Raw genomic sequence first — 16,001 nt, 5'->3', positions numbered from 1 at the left:
TGGCCTACAGTTCACAATTTTATAATTGACTTTTGCGATCTGCTCTTTCTCCATCTGCACTATGTTTCTTTTTACTTTATTAATGCATTTTAATTAGCAAGTTTAATCAATTGCTATGAACTGACAGCACGTTAAAACACAATACATAAAATATATGATAACTGGTACAATAATTGTTTTTTCATGATATGGCCCCTTTAAGACACACTTCAAACTCACACACCATACAAACACATTCCCTTCTTACCCCCTTAAAGCTGGAGAGGTGCTGCTGTGGTTCAGTGTTTTCTCTCTCACATTGCTCACATACAATCACTGAGGAATGACTTGAGCAAACAGACACAGCGCTCGTGCATTCAGACACAACACTCAGCATGGACTACACAGACAGGGAAAGACAGAGAAAAGGCCAACAGTCACAGATGAGCACCGGAGTGCACTTATCTTTATTCAGTGCGTTTGTTGTGATTAAAACTGATAGGATGCTAAGAAAGTTAAAACCATAAAACCATAAAAAGGCCAAGAAAAGGGTTGAGAAAAGTAGTGGGCAGATAACCGGGAATGTGAAGTGAACTTCAGTCTTTCTTGATGAGATCAGCAGCTATTTCATCAGAAAAGCCTAATGAAAAATTTGAGATTTTTTTTTTTTCTTTTCTCAATGGAACACAAATGGAGAAGTTTCAAAGAATGTTCACTATGCTCGTTTCCATAGAATGAAAGTGAATGAAGAAAAGCAACCCTATACACATATCTTGGCAATAGAATTGCCACTGACTAGTACATTTTTTAGTTTACTCGCCAGACTGATAAAGTACACTCTTAACATCAGTCAGTCTACTATTATAATACAGTATTATGGTAATCAAGCACTGTTTAATAATAGAACTTTAGTAAGTAACGTTGTAACCACTGTCATTTTAGCTGAACTTAGCACTGGTGGTGGTGCTTAAGATATTGCTGGTCATTCAGTGTTTCTTAAAAAAAAAATAAAAAAATAAAATAACACTGATAAGATAATAATAAAAAGCAAAAGCAAAAACAGGGACGATAATAGGTGAACACTGTTGATTTTTGAGAAGGAAATATAACAAAGAATACTGTTTGCATGTAGTGCGTCAATTCTGCATGGTATGTAAGACTCTCTTGCGCTCTCTCTCTTTGCATGTGTGTAATAAACAGTTCTCTCAGCAAAGCAAGGGCGAGTCGTGCGCCTTCACACTAGAGTTTATGGTACGTCAAATAAAGGAACGCTGCGCATCCATTGAGATGAGTTAAAAAATTGCACATTTAGTGTGAGTAGACTACATACAATGTCAAGTCAGCTGAAAGACGCAAATGACACAATATGATTTGCGTTTGCCGTGAATGCACGATACGTTGAAAAATTTCAACTTGAGCAGAAAATTTGCATGGCAGATTCTCGTGTAAGAGCTTACAGACATGTCCGGTTGTATCAGAAAATGGAAGAGAGCATTATTATAACCCAAAATTATATTATATAGAAATCTGGAGCATAGAAAACAATTAAAATCAGTTGTAGTGTAGTTGTACTGTGTAGTATTCTATTGCTGCTATCAATTTAAAAAAAAATGTATATACAGTGTATATTCAGTGTATATACAGAATTTTCTGCTTGCCATTTGCACTGCCCAGCGCAAATTCGCCTCTATTTGTGTTGTTGCATTGACTTTGTATGTAATCTACTTTGGTGTGAACACACCATTTGTCGCATACTGGGTTTCTGCAGGTTTTATGAGGGTAAATTTAAGACTTTTTAAAGACCTTTTTAAGACCAGCTAAAGAAAATTTAAGGACACAAAAAATCGAAGGGAAAACAATACAGCAATATGTTCTCTATACATACAGTATAGTACGATGTTTTACTTTCACTTTCAAATTAGCAGCAATTCAGCATCTAGCAATTGTCTGCTTTTAGTTTGTTTGAGTTTTCCTTCTTTTCTTCACTTTCCTTCTGTTTTAAGTAGTTGGTAAAAGTGTTGTGTGCATTTTACTTTCACTTTTAAATTAGCGGCATTAACACAACGTAACAAACTTTTATTATCAAAACAAGTAATAATACACCATGTTGTATGCCTAATATAAAATAACTTATACAACGTTTAAATAGGTATACAAAACTGAAAATCAGTAAACACCATGTAACCAAATAAATAAGAAACGTAGAACGGTTATTAGCAAAAAGAATAACAAAGCTTGGAAGCATGGCATACACCTTGATGTAATATCAAATAATACTAATTTAATAAATAAATAAATAAAAACAGTTTAAATAAATAAAAATCAGCAAACACTGTGGAACCAAATAAATATGAAACTTCCACTATCACCTTCAATAAATGGCAGAAGTCAACAGGCTTTTCAAAATCCAAAGTATTTATAAAAGCTTTTGCATTTTGTTTTGAAACTCTTCCACCATAGTCTTGTCTTTCTCACCTCTCTCTTCTTGTCGGTCAGCTCAACTCACTCTCTTTAGGTGGTAACTTAAATCTGATCTGTGATGCGACTGTCGTTCAGCACACATTGAGCAGCCATGTTCAGTTTTAATTGAATTGTCTGTTCTCTAACTGAACTAAATTATTTTTATTATTATAAAAAAATAAAAAATAAATAAAAAAAAGTTCTGACTGATAGATGAAGCAGCACACACTGTCATCTAACGTGTATTGTTTAATTAATATTGAAAAACCCGGGAAACCCTGTGCATATGTGAGTGATTTGCTCACTTTGTAGATGGTCGAAAAGTGAATGGTGGTTTGTTAAGCTCCAAAAATGGCAAAAAGTGGCATTAAAAAATATCATAAAATTAGTAAAATTGACTCATTTTCTAAGTGTTCTGAAGCTTTAAGGTAACTTAAAAATGTTTGTATTCTGTTCACATTACCATGAAATTCCTCCACTCTGCTGCAACTCTATGATTTCATTCATGCATGCATATATTCAAACTCAACATGTTTGATTGGTATCAGGTCAGATCTCACACAACACGCCATGCCAAGTCTAAATATGTGCAAGTATGAATTAGGTTTGAGAGCAGTGGAAGAGAACATACAAGTATTTTGTATGACTTCAGTCATATGGACATGACACTTTATGTTGCTGTTTTGTTCTTTTCAAAGCCGCCGTCCCCATTCACTTTCACCTTATGCAAAACAACAGCATAAACTTTGTGTGACTCTTCAACTGGTTGTCGAAGTTTCACAGCAAATGAATGCTCATTTTTGGAAGAACTCAAGCATCTAAGAAAGTTTCTGAAAGCAAACTTTTAGCAAACTGAAATAAAACTGTAAACCAAAACAGATTAGCAAAACTTCAGAGACAACTGAAGTTCTCTGAACAAGTACAGCTTGTTTTTCATATGCAAACTAATGGGCATGTATGGGGAAATGTGAGCTGTTTTGAATGAATGTGTCATGATGGTAGAGCACCTGTCTTGACAAACACAACCTGACCACTGAGCATCAATATGAGCTAATAAAGTTTATGTGGATATTTATGAGTTTCCATGCACTGTTTGTCTCCCTGTGTCTTGTGCATATAATGAACATAAACAGCTCTTTATTAACGCATTGTGCTTTGATAATACACTTTGTTTGTTTACAGGACATATATAAACACATTTCTTTGAAAACAACTCTATTGAGTCTGCATGACTATTTATTCATCTCAACAATGTTGGACTTTTTTTATAGCAATGCTAACTTGTGTATTGAAGACATAACCTGCTATATGACACCTGCTTCTAATGTATACTGTTCGGGAAGTATAATAAATGCAAAAATGATTAGATTATAAACCATGCTAGTGTGCTAGTGACTGCCCGGGGAATTGCTTTGCAGTTGCAGAAGTTCTCCAAGTTTTTTTTAAGGCTGTGCTACATCTTGAGTTCCTCATTTAATGCAAGTCTGTTGATTTTTTTTTTTTTTTTTTCCCCACCTCTTTATGAGATGGTTAAACCATAGAGCACTGAGGGTATTTCCCTGTTAAAAACACTGCTGGCTTCTTAACCAGCAAGATTTCATTACTGATTCAAGTTAAGACCATGCTGGTTGACCAGATTATTTGGCGGCAAAACCACCACTAACCAGCATAAAACAGCCTGGATCGGAATGGAAATTCATACTGGTCTATTCAGCAGGGTTGTGGCTGTATTACTCAGTGCAGAAACTGAGGCACAGGATGACTGACGTAAGATTCACTAACGTAAACTAGTATTTAAATGTGTAAGAGTTTTTACCTCTGCATTTTCAAGTTGAAAAGTCTCCTTATCCGATCCGGCATGGAAGCCATTGTTTTCTTCTGGAACAGAAAAATGACAAAACAAGGGGTGTTAATAGATATTCGCCTGACAGCAAAAATTCTTCCCTTTTCTAGTTGTTTCTTCAAACTATGATCTGTTGTGAAATCTGTGTAAATTCCTTTTGCTAAAACTGAGACAAAATGATCTGTTCCACAACAATTTGTCACTTTGTTGCACTTCTGGGGAAAAAAATAGGTGAAGGTCTCAGAAAGTCCAAACCCTTGGACTTACTAAACCCTTGTTTAGCTGCTCCTCACACTAATCCAAAAATATTTATTGTCAAATTAACACATAAGGAGCCAGATTTACTAAACAGGGCAAATTGGTGTCAGAGCACCATCGCATAAATGATGGAGGCTGATGGGAGTGGAAAGTTTTGTGGCTGATCTGCTTACAATGAGCAAATTAAAGAACACACATGCAGCCAGATAATTTCCATAATGACCAACAGAATCTACCAAGAGAAGCACAAAATAGTGTAGGGTCACAAACAAGCAGAGACGATGATAATCAGGTATGGGTAATCTACTAAAAACTTGTCCAGAACTCACACGTCCAACTGAAGAGAAATAGAAACAAGTTCTTTTTGCATTCACATTGTCCCCTATTCTCGTCTACCTTAATTTGTGATCAGGTCATAGTACATTTTGTTTCTGGAACATTCCCATTTTAAAGGGGTGCTATTATGCTTTTTCACTTTTTGAACTTTAGTCAGTGTGTGATGTGCATCTTTGGGCATACAAAAGATGTACAAAGTCACAAATCTCAAAGTCCACTCCAAAAGATGATATTTTGTTTTTAAAAAATCCCTTTTCAAGAACGTCTAGGTTACATCTGTAACCCTCGTTCCCTGAAGGAGGGAACGGAGACGTTACATCAATACTGACGTATTTGGGGTCTCACTTGGGAGCCCAATCACCTCTGAGCTTAAGAAAACAGGCCAATGAACATTGGCGAGTGTAATTTGCATGCCAAGCCACTCCCCCGTACACACGGGTATATAAGATGGCGGCGTGCATCCACTCATTCAGGTTTTATGCTGAGGAGCTGAGATGCAACCTGGAAATCAGAATCAGAACCAAACAATCAGAATCAAACCAGTGCAGAAAGATTCTCTGGAGAGTGAATATCAATAATTATCAAACAAAACGTTGAACTTTGGACTCACTGTCACCAAAGGACGCCAAAACTTTCTAAAGGGGCAGGGCCACTTTTAGTAAAAAGCCTATAACTCCTGAACAGAATGAGATATCTTGGCTAAATTTGGCACACTTATGTAAGAGCTCAATCTAAGATCACAGGTGGTGCTATAAGAGGGAAATAAATATAAAAAAAATGGCTATAACTGCCCAACCATTTATCCTATCAACATAAAAATCAGTGTGTGCACGGTCTTGGTCCAAAATGCCACAAGTGTCACCAAGGACATTTATGTATCTCAAAAAATATGGCAGCCATTGGCAGCCGAAGCTTGATCACCTGTTAGACAAGGTTAACGGAGGCCAATCGGAACGAAATTTGGCGGGCCTGTTTGACTCACGGCCCTGAAGGTCTGAGAGAAATTTGAAGAAAATGTATTTTTCAAGGGCGTAAACCAGTGGTTCTCAACCACGTTCCTGGAGGCCTTTGGTGTCTCTACTAATGAGCTGCTGATCTGAATCAGGTGTGTTTGATTAAAGACATGGAAAACATGCAGTGTTTGGGGGGCTCCAGGAAAGTGGTTGGGAACCACTGGCATAAATGATTGTACATTGCGCATTTTTTCATACCTATGCACGATATTCATATCATACGATAGAACTCCCAGAATTCCTTACTTTGCCTCTAGAACCACTGCTGTCAATCAAACCATTTGTTAAATGATTGAAAAGATGTAAAAAAAAAAAAAAAAAAAACTTTTGCAAACTAGTCCTAGGTTTTTGAAAAAAAAAAAAAAAAAAAAAAAACTCTGCAGTAATTCTCTGTACTCTCTAAGCTAATAATTATCAAATAAAAAAGTTGAAATTTACCCTTTGGGAAGATATAATGGGGTCGTTTAGAAAGGGGGCTTGTCCAGATTTACCCAAAATCCTATAAAGCCTAAAGGAAAACTCAAAACTTCATGAAACCTGCTGAGCACATGCCACAGGTGATTTTAAACATGCACGCAAAGTTTTAAGGGGATCGGACCACAGCTGCCACTATAACAGTTATAAATGTGAAAAAAAAAAAAAAAAAAAAAACATCGCATTTCCAAGGTATTTTTATTTTTTTTTTAATCATTGATTTAGGTGTTTTATATATACAGTATATACACAGTTTTATATGTACAGTTTTATAAAGATTTACAGCTTTATACTGTATCATAACAGTTTCTGACCCATATATGTGACCCTGGACCACAAAACCATAAGGGTCAATTTTTCAAAACTGAGCTTTATATGTCATCTGAAAGCTGAATAAACAAGTTTTCCATTGTGTATGGTTTGTTAGGATAGGACAATATTTGGCATTATTTGAATATCTGGAATCTGAGGGTGCAAAATAATCAAAATATTGAGAAAATCACCTTTAAAGTTGACCAAATGAAGCTCTAACTAATGCATATTACTAATCAAAAATTAAGTTTTGATATATTTACAGCAGGAATTTTACTAAATATCTTCATGAAACATGATCTTTACATGATTTCCTAAATATTTTTGGCATAAAAGAAAAATCAATAATTTTGACCCATGCAATGTATTTTTGGCTATTTATACAAATATACCCCAGCGACTTAAGGCTGTTTTTTTAAACACAAAAGTGTTATTTTTTCTAAATTGAGATCTATACATCATCTGAAAGTTGAATAAATAAACTTTCCATTGATGTACTGTTTGTTAGGATAGGACAATATTTGGCCAAGTTACAACTATTCGATTATCTGGGTGCAAAAAAAAAAAAAAAAATCCAAATGCTGAGAAAATCGCATTTAAAGTTGTCCAAATTAAGTTCTTAGCAATGCATATTACTAATCAAAAATTAAGTTTCGATATATTTACAGTAGGAAATTTACAAAATATCTTCATGGAACATGATCTTTACTTAATATCCTACTGATTGTTGGCATAAAAGAAAACTCAATCATTTTGACTCATACAATGAGTCCTTTTTGGCTATTGCTACAAATATACCCATGCTAGTTAAGACTGGTTTTGTGGTCCAGGGTCACATATGTAAAGAGGATGAACACAGTGGGAGTGTCTTGAAATGTTTAGAACAACAAAAGGAAAACCTTGAAGATGCGATGCAAATCTGGATACTTTGGTTATCTGTCCATGAAGAAAAAAGGTGTAGCGATGTCTGATGTTGTATGTCAACAAGACAATTTAAGTGTCACACCTAATAATAAATACACCTGTCATTCTCAAACACCGACTGCATGTAGCCACATAATCTAAAAACAGATCTTGCGTCTAAATACAGACAGAATACTAGAAGGTTTCTCATCAGATCAGGCTAAATTTACTGCAGCCCCAGCTCATGTATAAGTTGGGTTTCCCGTAAACCACGGTGAACTCCCTGCAGTCTTTAACACCACACAAGAGCTGCTCCAAAGCTAACATCATGCTGAACATACTAAACAGAGACATCTGAGTTGATATTTTAGCAGCATGTTTTCTCTGTAGCGAATTTTTAAAGAATTTTCTCATAGTTATTTTTCATACAACAGTTCCAACCTGCAAAAATGACAATAAATATACTCAATATAAATAAATAATTAAGTAGCTAAAAAAATCAATATTTTCCATGCACCTCCATTATACTATATATTGTATGTATTCCTACTGTATATAGAAGACCTATATTTCTTGAAATGGAACAGTTTATTGAACCTTTAGCCAAAATATGAACACATGAGCCTTTTACGGCTCCTATAGTATATAGGAAAATGTGTAGCTTATACTTGCATTTGGTGATACTTATATGGCCATGAGACCTTTTAACAGTATAACAGACTACATACATAAATTGATATAAGTATCAGTCACTCTGTTTCTCACAATAAAGTCAAATATCTAAAGTTTTATGATCCAAGCTCTGTAGTTGCACAACATAACGCAAAGCAACACAATGATGACTAAGAGATGCACAACTAAACTTCCTCAAAAGTCTGGTCAATCATATTCGACACATTTAAACATAAAGTTTTAAAATAATTATGTATAGATAAAGTAAACATAATTTGCTGCAGTCCAGTAAGTGTTCATCTTGAAATATTACAAACAATAAAAAAGTTGTTCTTATGTTACTTTATAAAGGTTTCACAGCAAAAATACATATGTTATGGGTAACATATATAGGTGTTTTTGCAATTATAATAAAAGGCCTTTAACTTGTTAAAAAGTGTCATTCATGTTGATCATTTAGAGGCCTAATCTGACATATACAGGCGCATCTCAATAAATTAGAATGTCGTGGAAAAGTTAATTTATTTCAGTAATTCAACTCAAATTGTGAAACTCGTGTATTAAATAAATTGAATTCATTTAATTGGGTCTTTGGTTCTTTTAATTGTGATAATTTTGGCTCACATTTCACAAAAACCCACCAATTCACTATCTCAACAATTAGAATATGGTGACATACCAATCAGCTAATCAACTCAAAACACCTGCAAAGTTTTCCTGAGCCTTCAAAATGGTCTCTCAGTTTGGTTCACTAGACTACACAATCATGGGGAAGACTGCTGATCTGACAGTTGTCCAGAAGACAATCATTGACACCCTTCACAAGGAGGGTAAGACACAAACATTCATTGCCAAAGAAGCTGGCTGTTCACAGAGTGCCGTATCCAAGCATGTTAACAGAAAGTTGATTGGAAGGAAAAAGATGCACAACCAACCGAGAGAACCGCAGCCTTGAGAGGCTTGTCAAGCAAAATTGATTCAAGAATTTGGGTGAACATCACAAGGAATGGACTGAGGCTGGGGTCAAGGCATCAAGAGCCACCACACACAGACATGTCAGGGAATTTGGCTACAGTTGTCGTATTCCTGACAAAGGTGTCTTACCTAGGCTAAGGAGAAGAAGAAATGGACTGTTGCCCAGTGGCCCAAAGTCCTCTTTTCAGATGAGAAAAAGTTTTGTATTTCATTTGGAAACCAAGGTCCTAGAGTCTGGAGGAAGGGAGGAGAAGCTCATAGCCCAAGTTGCTTGAAGTACAGTGTTAAGTTTCCACAGTCTGTGATGATTTAGGGTGCGATGTCATCTGCTGGTGTTGGTCCACTGTGTTTTTTTAAAAATCAAAGTCACTGCACCCGTTTACCAAGAAATTTTAGAGTACTTCATGCTTCCTTCTGCTGACCAGCTTTTTAAAGATGCTGATTTCATTTTCCAGCAGGATTTGGCACCTGCCCACACTGCCAAAAGCACCACAAGTTGCTTAAATGACCATGGTGTTGGTGTGCTTGGCCGGCCAGCAAACTCAGCAGACCTGAACCATAAATGCATTGTCAAGAGGAAAATGAGAAACAAGAGACCAAAAAATGCAGATGAGCTGAAGGCCACTGTCAAAGAAACCTGGGCTTCCATACCACCTCAGCAGTGAATTGAGGCAGTAATTAAAGCAAAAGGAGCCCCTGCCAAGTTTTGAGTACATATACAGTAAATAAACATACATTCCAGATTGAGATTGGTGGGTTTTTGTTAAATGTGAGCCAAAATCATCACAATTAAAAGGACCAAAGACTTAAACTACTTCAGTCTGTGTGCACTGGATTTATTTAATACACAAGTTTCACAATATGAGTTGAATTACTGACATAAATGAACTTTTCCACAACATTATAATTTATTGAGACACACCTGTAGATCAGACCTTAAAGAGGTTAATCGTGTAATAGTGTATGTTATCAAACCAATGATTATACACACTTTCAGATAAACACTCTCTGCTGTTATAAAGATAATGGATTTTAACTGTGTGTAGCTATAGTTTATGAATTTGACAGTGGTTCAAACAATCGAGGATTTGTTTAAAAAGAAGCTGCTAATTAATATTTGTTCACATGGCATATTTTGATTGACATTCAGAATTATATTACATTTATCCAAAGTGGGCTTATACTGATGGTACAGTATTTTATGCTGCCTGTGAATTGAGCACATGACCTTGTTTCTGGTACCACGCTCTATTTTCGGAGCAACAGAAATCTTACATATGTTGGTGCTCATTCCTGTTTCTAGAGATCTACCTTCCTGCAAAGTTAAGCTCCGACCCTAATCAAATACATTTGAACCAGCTAGTCAAGATCTGCAACAAAACAAGTCATCTAAAGAGAATTTTAGGCACAGCGGGGTGTGAAACTGGAAGTGAGAATGCTTGCTGGCACAGGAAACTATGAACACACGGCACACTTTGTGGTTAGTCGTTTGCACGTCAAGCCAAAAAATTAAAATAAAAAATCAATAAAAATAAAACAACAATAATAATAATTAAATAAAATAATTATAACAAAACTATAATTCCATGGCATTAACATTAATTGCATTAACAATAGTTACAATGTTCTTTTGAGAATAATGCATTTATGGTTCAAGTGGCAGTGAAACCAAGCGTGTGTTAAAGCATAAATGTAGCAGATGAGATAATATAGTCCTTTATCAGCTTATCAGGGAACTCCTTTAATGCTGCACACGTCATGCTGGGACAAGTGAAGACAAACTGAAGTGAGCGACTTTCAGACAAGTTTGACAAATGCAGTGACAATCATTGTGCCTTGATTCACATCTGTAGTCGCATTAGTAAATGTGACAAATAATATTATGATTCACTATTATTCATATTACAGTTTTTACACAAACTAAAACCGTTCAAAGCTATTTTAACCCATACTGCTTAAAATCTATTTTACAACAGTGTTTTTAAACATCATGTAGCTTTTGAGGAATGTAGAGTATATTTGAGCTGTTCTGTGTGTTTAGTGTTACTGCTGTGGTCAGAATCTTAACTAACACTGAAATGTGTTAATAACAAAGAAACTGCTTTGGCTGTTGGCATGTAGAGAGATTATGACTGAGAGAAGGGAAAGTACATGACCATTTAAAGGTGAAACTTAAAATCAAAAATTTTAAAGGGGAAGCTGATGAGTATCTCAGTCTATTTAGTTAAACCGCATAGGTTTGTGAGAGTCTCCACCTACTGTATTACACGCAAACTCATATTTAAAACATAATTTTGAATTAAAGATGATTGTGTATACTTTTAATCTACATACTAACTATTGTATTGTATTGTCCACATACTGAAATCCACTGAAAATAAAAAAATGTAAACTTCATTTAACGAGTACACATTATATAGTAAAACATGCAGATACAATAAAATTCTTGGTTCAAAGTTTGTTTAAACTATATTTAAAACCATTCTTTTCTTATTATTAAATTCACTAACGTGTTGAAACGTAACTCTTTGAACGCACAATTTGGACGGAACGGATGTGCGCATTTGTAAAAGAGCCTAAGGTTACTCCTCAGGCCAATAACTCTTAAAAGACTATTTAAATAAGATAAACGACAAACAAAAGTGGTAGCTAACTTCTGAATGAAACACAAAACTGAGTCTTAGTATTTTTTTAAACAATACCCATGTGTGAAAGCGTGTAAAGGCGTGTTACAGACACTTACCGCCGCTGGACCAAGTAGTTCGGTCCATTTCTATAAGCGTCTCATCACTCGACTTTCCACGATTCATTTTAATGAAGTGTCCTGAGATATATTATAAAAGTGAATTTGTTGTAGATGTAGAATCAAAGCGCCTTCTGCCGGGGCTCCGTCCGAGCCCACGCCCCGTGATCCGATCTCTGCCCTGCCCGAGGAATGACCGCTCACTCCACGCTCAGCGGATCAGATTTGCCCACTTGGGTTTGTCTTGGGTCTCCGTTGGCAAAATTACGATCCCTACTATGGCTATGAGAACAGCTCCTTTTTAATATGCATGAGCAGGGTGTTCACTATTGGGTAGTTTAATAACAACGTCAGCATATGCTAATTAATATTAAAGATCTGTTCTTGTAAATTTGACTGTTGCATAGGAACGTCACCGGGGTCTATTTAAAATTCATGAGCTAAACCTTCCACGTAGTTGGATTCGTAAATTCGTTCTCGCCTCTGCTCTCTTGCTTTAAAGGGGAGTGATACAAAATGACCGCAATTTTGTCGGCACACTACAAAGAGATGCCCGCAATTGTTAATCTTCACTTGATTTCACTTAAGCTTGAAAAACATCTTAATATAAGTAACTGCTTTATATTTTCAAAAACATTTTATAAGTTTACGGTCTACTCTAAAAAAAAATAATAATAATTTTATACAAAAGTACTATATATAAAAAACTTATACAAAGTACTATATATATACACTCCAATGGACAAAGATGAGATGGGAGAAGGACATTATTGTCTAAAATATTAACATTGAATTTTATCTAAATGTTATGTTGCCTTGATAACGTAGCAGTAAAATTCACGTTTATAGCTCATGTTTATGGTCTTTTAGTTCAAAGTTATTTCAACTTGTGTACTGTCTTTTTGTGTGGTATTCGGTGGACACAAACTTATGTAACACAAGTTATTTATTTATTGTTAGTTTAAAGAGGATTAAATATATTTAGCACATCTCAAATGAATCATGAGGATCATGCTGACATAAACAGCAAAGTTCCTTGCAGTTACCATTGCATATTCTCTTCGCTAACAAATATTGTGGGAGGCTCTTTATGAAGGAATTAAGTTGTTTGCGATGAGCCAAAGATAAACGCTGCCTTCCTGTCCTTTCAAAGACAGAAAAATAATGTGTTGATAGCACATTACAGAACTGCTACAATAAAAATACAGTTTGCCATGAGTACGTCTGTTTAACACTGATCAGTACTGATTGTTTACATTAATGTTTGACCAGTATGGGTTTTTCAGTGGCTAATTCTGAAACCAACAAACTAGCTGACCTGAGTTACATTTATATTGTCAGTAATGCACATAAAACAATAATAAGAAAAAAAAAAAGACATTTACAAAATTGCTTAATAAGGGATTCTTCGCAATCATTTACCCAAAGTTAACTGGAAAAAAAAAAAAAATGTGCAGGGCTCATCAACAAAGCTGTCAGTGGATTTTGAACACATACAATGTTTCTTTTGATTATCAGGGTTTTGTTGCACAATGACTGGCTAACATATTGGCTATTCATCTGAAGCCTTTAAAAAGTACATTGTAACTCACACACAAGTAGTTTCAGAGAGATAAAACCTCTTTAGTGAAAATGCTGTTACTGAAGCAGCTTGGTAAGAATTCACATCTGTTGGCCTGTTCCAGCCCCACCAGGAGTGTAACTAAAGGAGCTCGTGTAGCCCAATATAGACTCTTCTGGCCTGGGCCACCCTTCAAGTGGTTACCACAGCCCTTCGCTCTAGCAATTACACATGTAGTTTTGCCTGGGTGTGGCAGTGGGACAGAAACGTAGCTGCCTATTTCCCAAACCTTAACTTCTACAATCTGGGTTTCATCTTTCCACAGCCGTATGTAAGGGTGGCGGACGTATGGGGTGGGAGCCTCCTTTCTGAAGCCTATGGTCTTTAGAGGTGGGACCAAAGTAATAGGACAAGAGTGGTTTATGTTTAATCATAAGATTATAGAGGCGATTGTGATATATGTCATTTGAGCTGACGTAATTAGATAGCTAGTGAAACATCAAACCGGTAACTTAAGTTATAAGACATTTATATTGAGGAGTAACAAAATTAGGCCACGCTTCTGCAAAAAAAAAAAAAAAAAAAAAAAAAATATATATATATATAAAACCTATATATATATATATATATACTTAATTTAACTTTTTTTATTATTATTATTATTATTATTATTATTATTTAATTCATTCGAAATAAATCTGTTTTGTTAGGTCAACACAGTTTAGTTGGTTTAGGTCAAATTAATTCAATCTAGTATGTTCAACTTTACAATTGTTTACTACATTTGTCAAAATACATTTTCTGAAGCAGGATAACATATTTTCTTATTACTATTAATTTACTAAAGTTTAATTATTTTTATGTTTAAAGAGGTAGTTCTGATAATCATTATACACAATGCATAAAAAAGAAAGAAAAGACCAGTGTATGTACTGACATTAGAGCAGCTAATTCAAAAACATTACAGAAACTTTTCTAAATGTACAACACAGGCTAACTGAACATTAAACACTAACATTAGTGGAAAACACTTACAAATAACACTTAATCCCTTAATGTATATATTTTTAATACAGCCCCTTGCAAAGATGATGGGAACTACAGATCCACAAAAAAACAAAAAAAAAACAACAACAACAACAACAACAACAACAACAACAACAAAACTATTCACGTGGGTTTAATGCAAATTATTGAAGTAAACTTGAATTTTAATAAATATATTAAGTAGGTGTACACACAATAAAATTAAGCTGGTACAAAATGTTCACAATCCATGCCACTTTAACATTTTCATGACAATAACCATAATTCATTTCTGTGTAATGAAAGGGGAAGCATCAGAGTGTTTTTGCTATAGTTATGTAAAATCAAGCAAGCGAAAAAAAAAAAAAAAAAAAAAAAAAAAAAAATAAGCATGCAAGCAAACAAATAAACACACACACACACACACACACACACACACATATGTCGTGTTTGCTATCCTTGTGGGGATAACCCTAACTCTAACCCTACTGTCCACACTATATTTTCTATCCCTCTACACTAACCCTATTCCTAAACCTACGCCTCATAGAAAACTTTGTGCATTTTTACATTCATCACAAGCATTTTTTTCTTCGTGCATTTTTACATCACCTTCACATTGTAGGCCCTAATACCTGTCATACCCATGTCGATATACAAATTTGTGTCCTCATAAACACACAAACATGCACACACACACACCCACACTCACACAAAGTCAAATTTTTGTATAACCTCTAGGCTCAAGTTTCGGTGCTTGGCTCAGTCAGTGGCTGCAAAACCTTTTTTTTTTTTTTTTTTTTTTTTTTTTTTTTTTTTTTGCAGAGCTTATGCTTCCACCTATTGGCAAAATTTTTAAGTGCATGCAGATTGAGAATGGGACTTACGTTACTCGCATTTATAGTTTGGGTTTACAATATGAACGTGCATTTCAGATGGAATTGTATGTATTTATTTATGTATTGTATGTATGTAGTGACTTGCAGAATTGTTGTTGTCGTTGTTGTTTTATTATAAAAGATAAAAGTGAACTACAGCCCTGGTGAAAAAAAAAGCATATGCTGGTAGGTATGTTTTGATACTGGGATGCTGGTTAGATATGTTTTGATGCTGGTTTAAGATGGTCCTTAGCTGGTTTATGACCAACCTAAACCAGCAAAGGACCAACTTAAACCAGCATCAAAACATACCTAACCAGCATCCCAGTATCAAAACATACCTACCAGCATATGCTGTTTTTTTCACCAGGGAGTAGCCAACATTTGAAGTGGATTAAAACCTTTCATCAAAGTTGTCCTAAAACCAAAACAATACCCGTTCTTGTCTTTGGACAACTTTAATGAACTTTTCTGATCCACTTCAAATGTTGATTGACGTATATTAGACGTATCTGTTTAGGTTGTTGTGCTTCTATGATGTTTGGGTTATTGTGCTCCTCTGATGAGT

The 16,001-nt window shown here is 35.1% G+C and overlaps 1 protein-coding gene across 1 annotated transcript in view; it reads right to left on the bottom strand.

Moving 5' to 3' along the window:
- The window catches only part of ano5a (anoctamin 5a), a 43,707-nt gene extending 31,475 nt beyond the window's left edge, over positions 1-12,232 (bottom strand). Inside the window, 2 exon segments of the mRNA XM_051099494.1 lie at positions 4,256-4,317; positions 11,969-12,232. Coding sequence (XP_050955451.1) covers positions 4,256-4,317; positions 11,969-12,035 — 129 coding nt within the window. The 5' untranslated portion in view covers positions 12,036-12,232.
- Between the last annotated feature and the right edge of the window lie 3,769 nt (positions 12,233-16,001).

This window comes from Labeo rohita, chromosome 25 (genome assembly GCF_022985175.1).
Source record: "Labeo rohita strain BAU-BD-2019 chromosome 25, IGBB_LRoh.1.0, whole genome shotgun sequence".
NCBI lineage: Eukaryota > Metazoa > Chordata > Actinopteri > Cypriniformes > Cyprinidae > Labeo > Labeo rohita.
The sequence above is the reverse complement of the archived record's forward strand: the minus strand, read 5'-3'. Positions and strand labels throughout refer to the sequence as shown.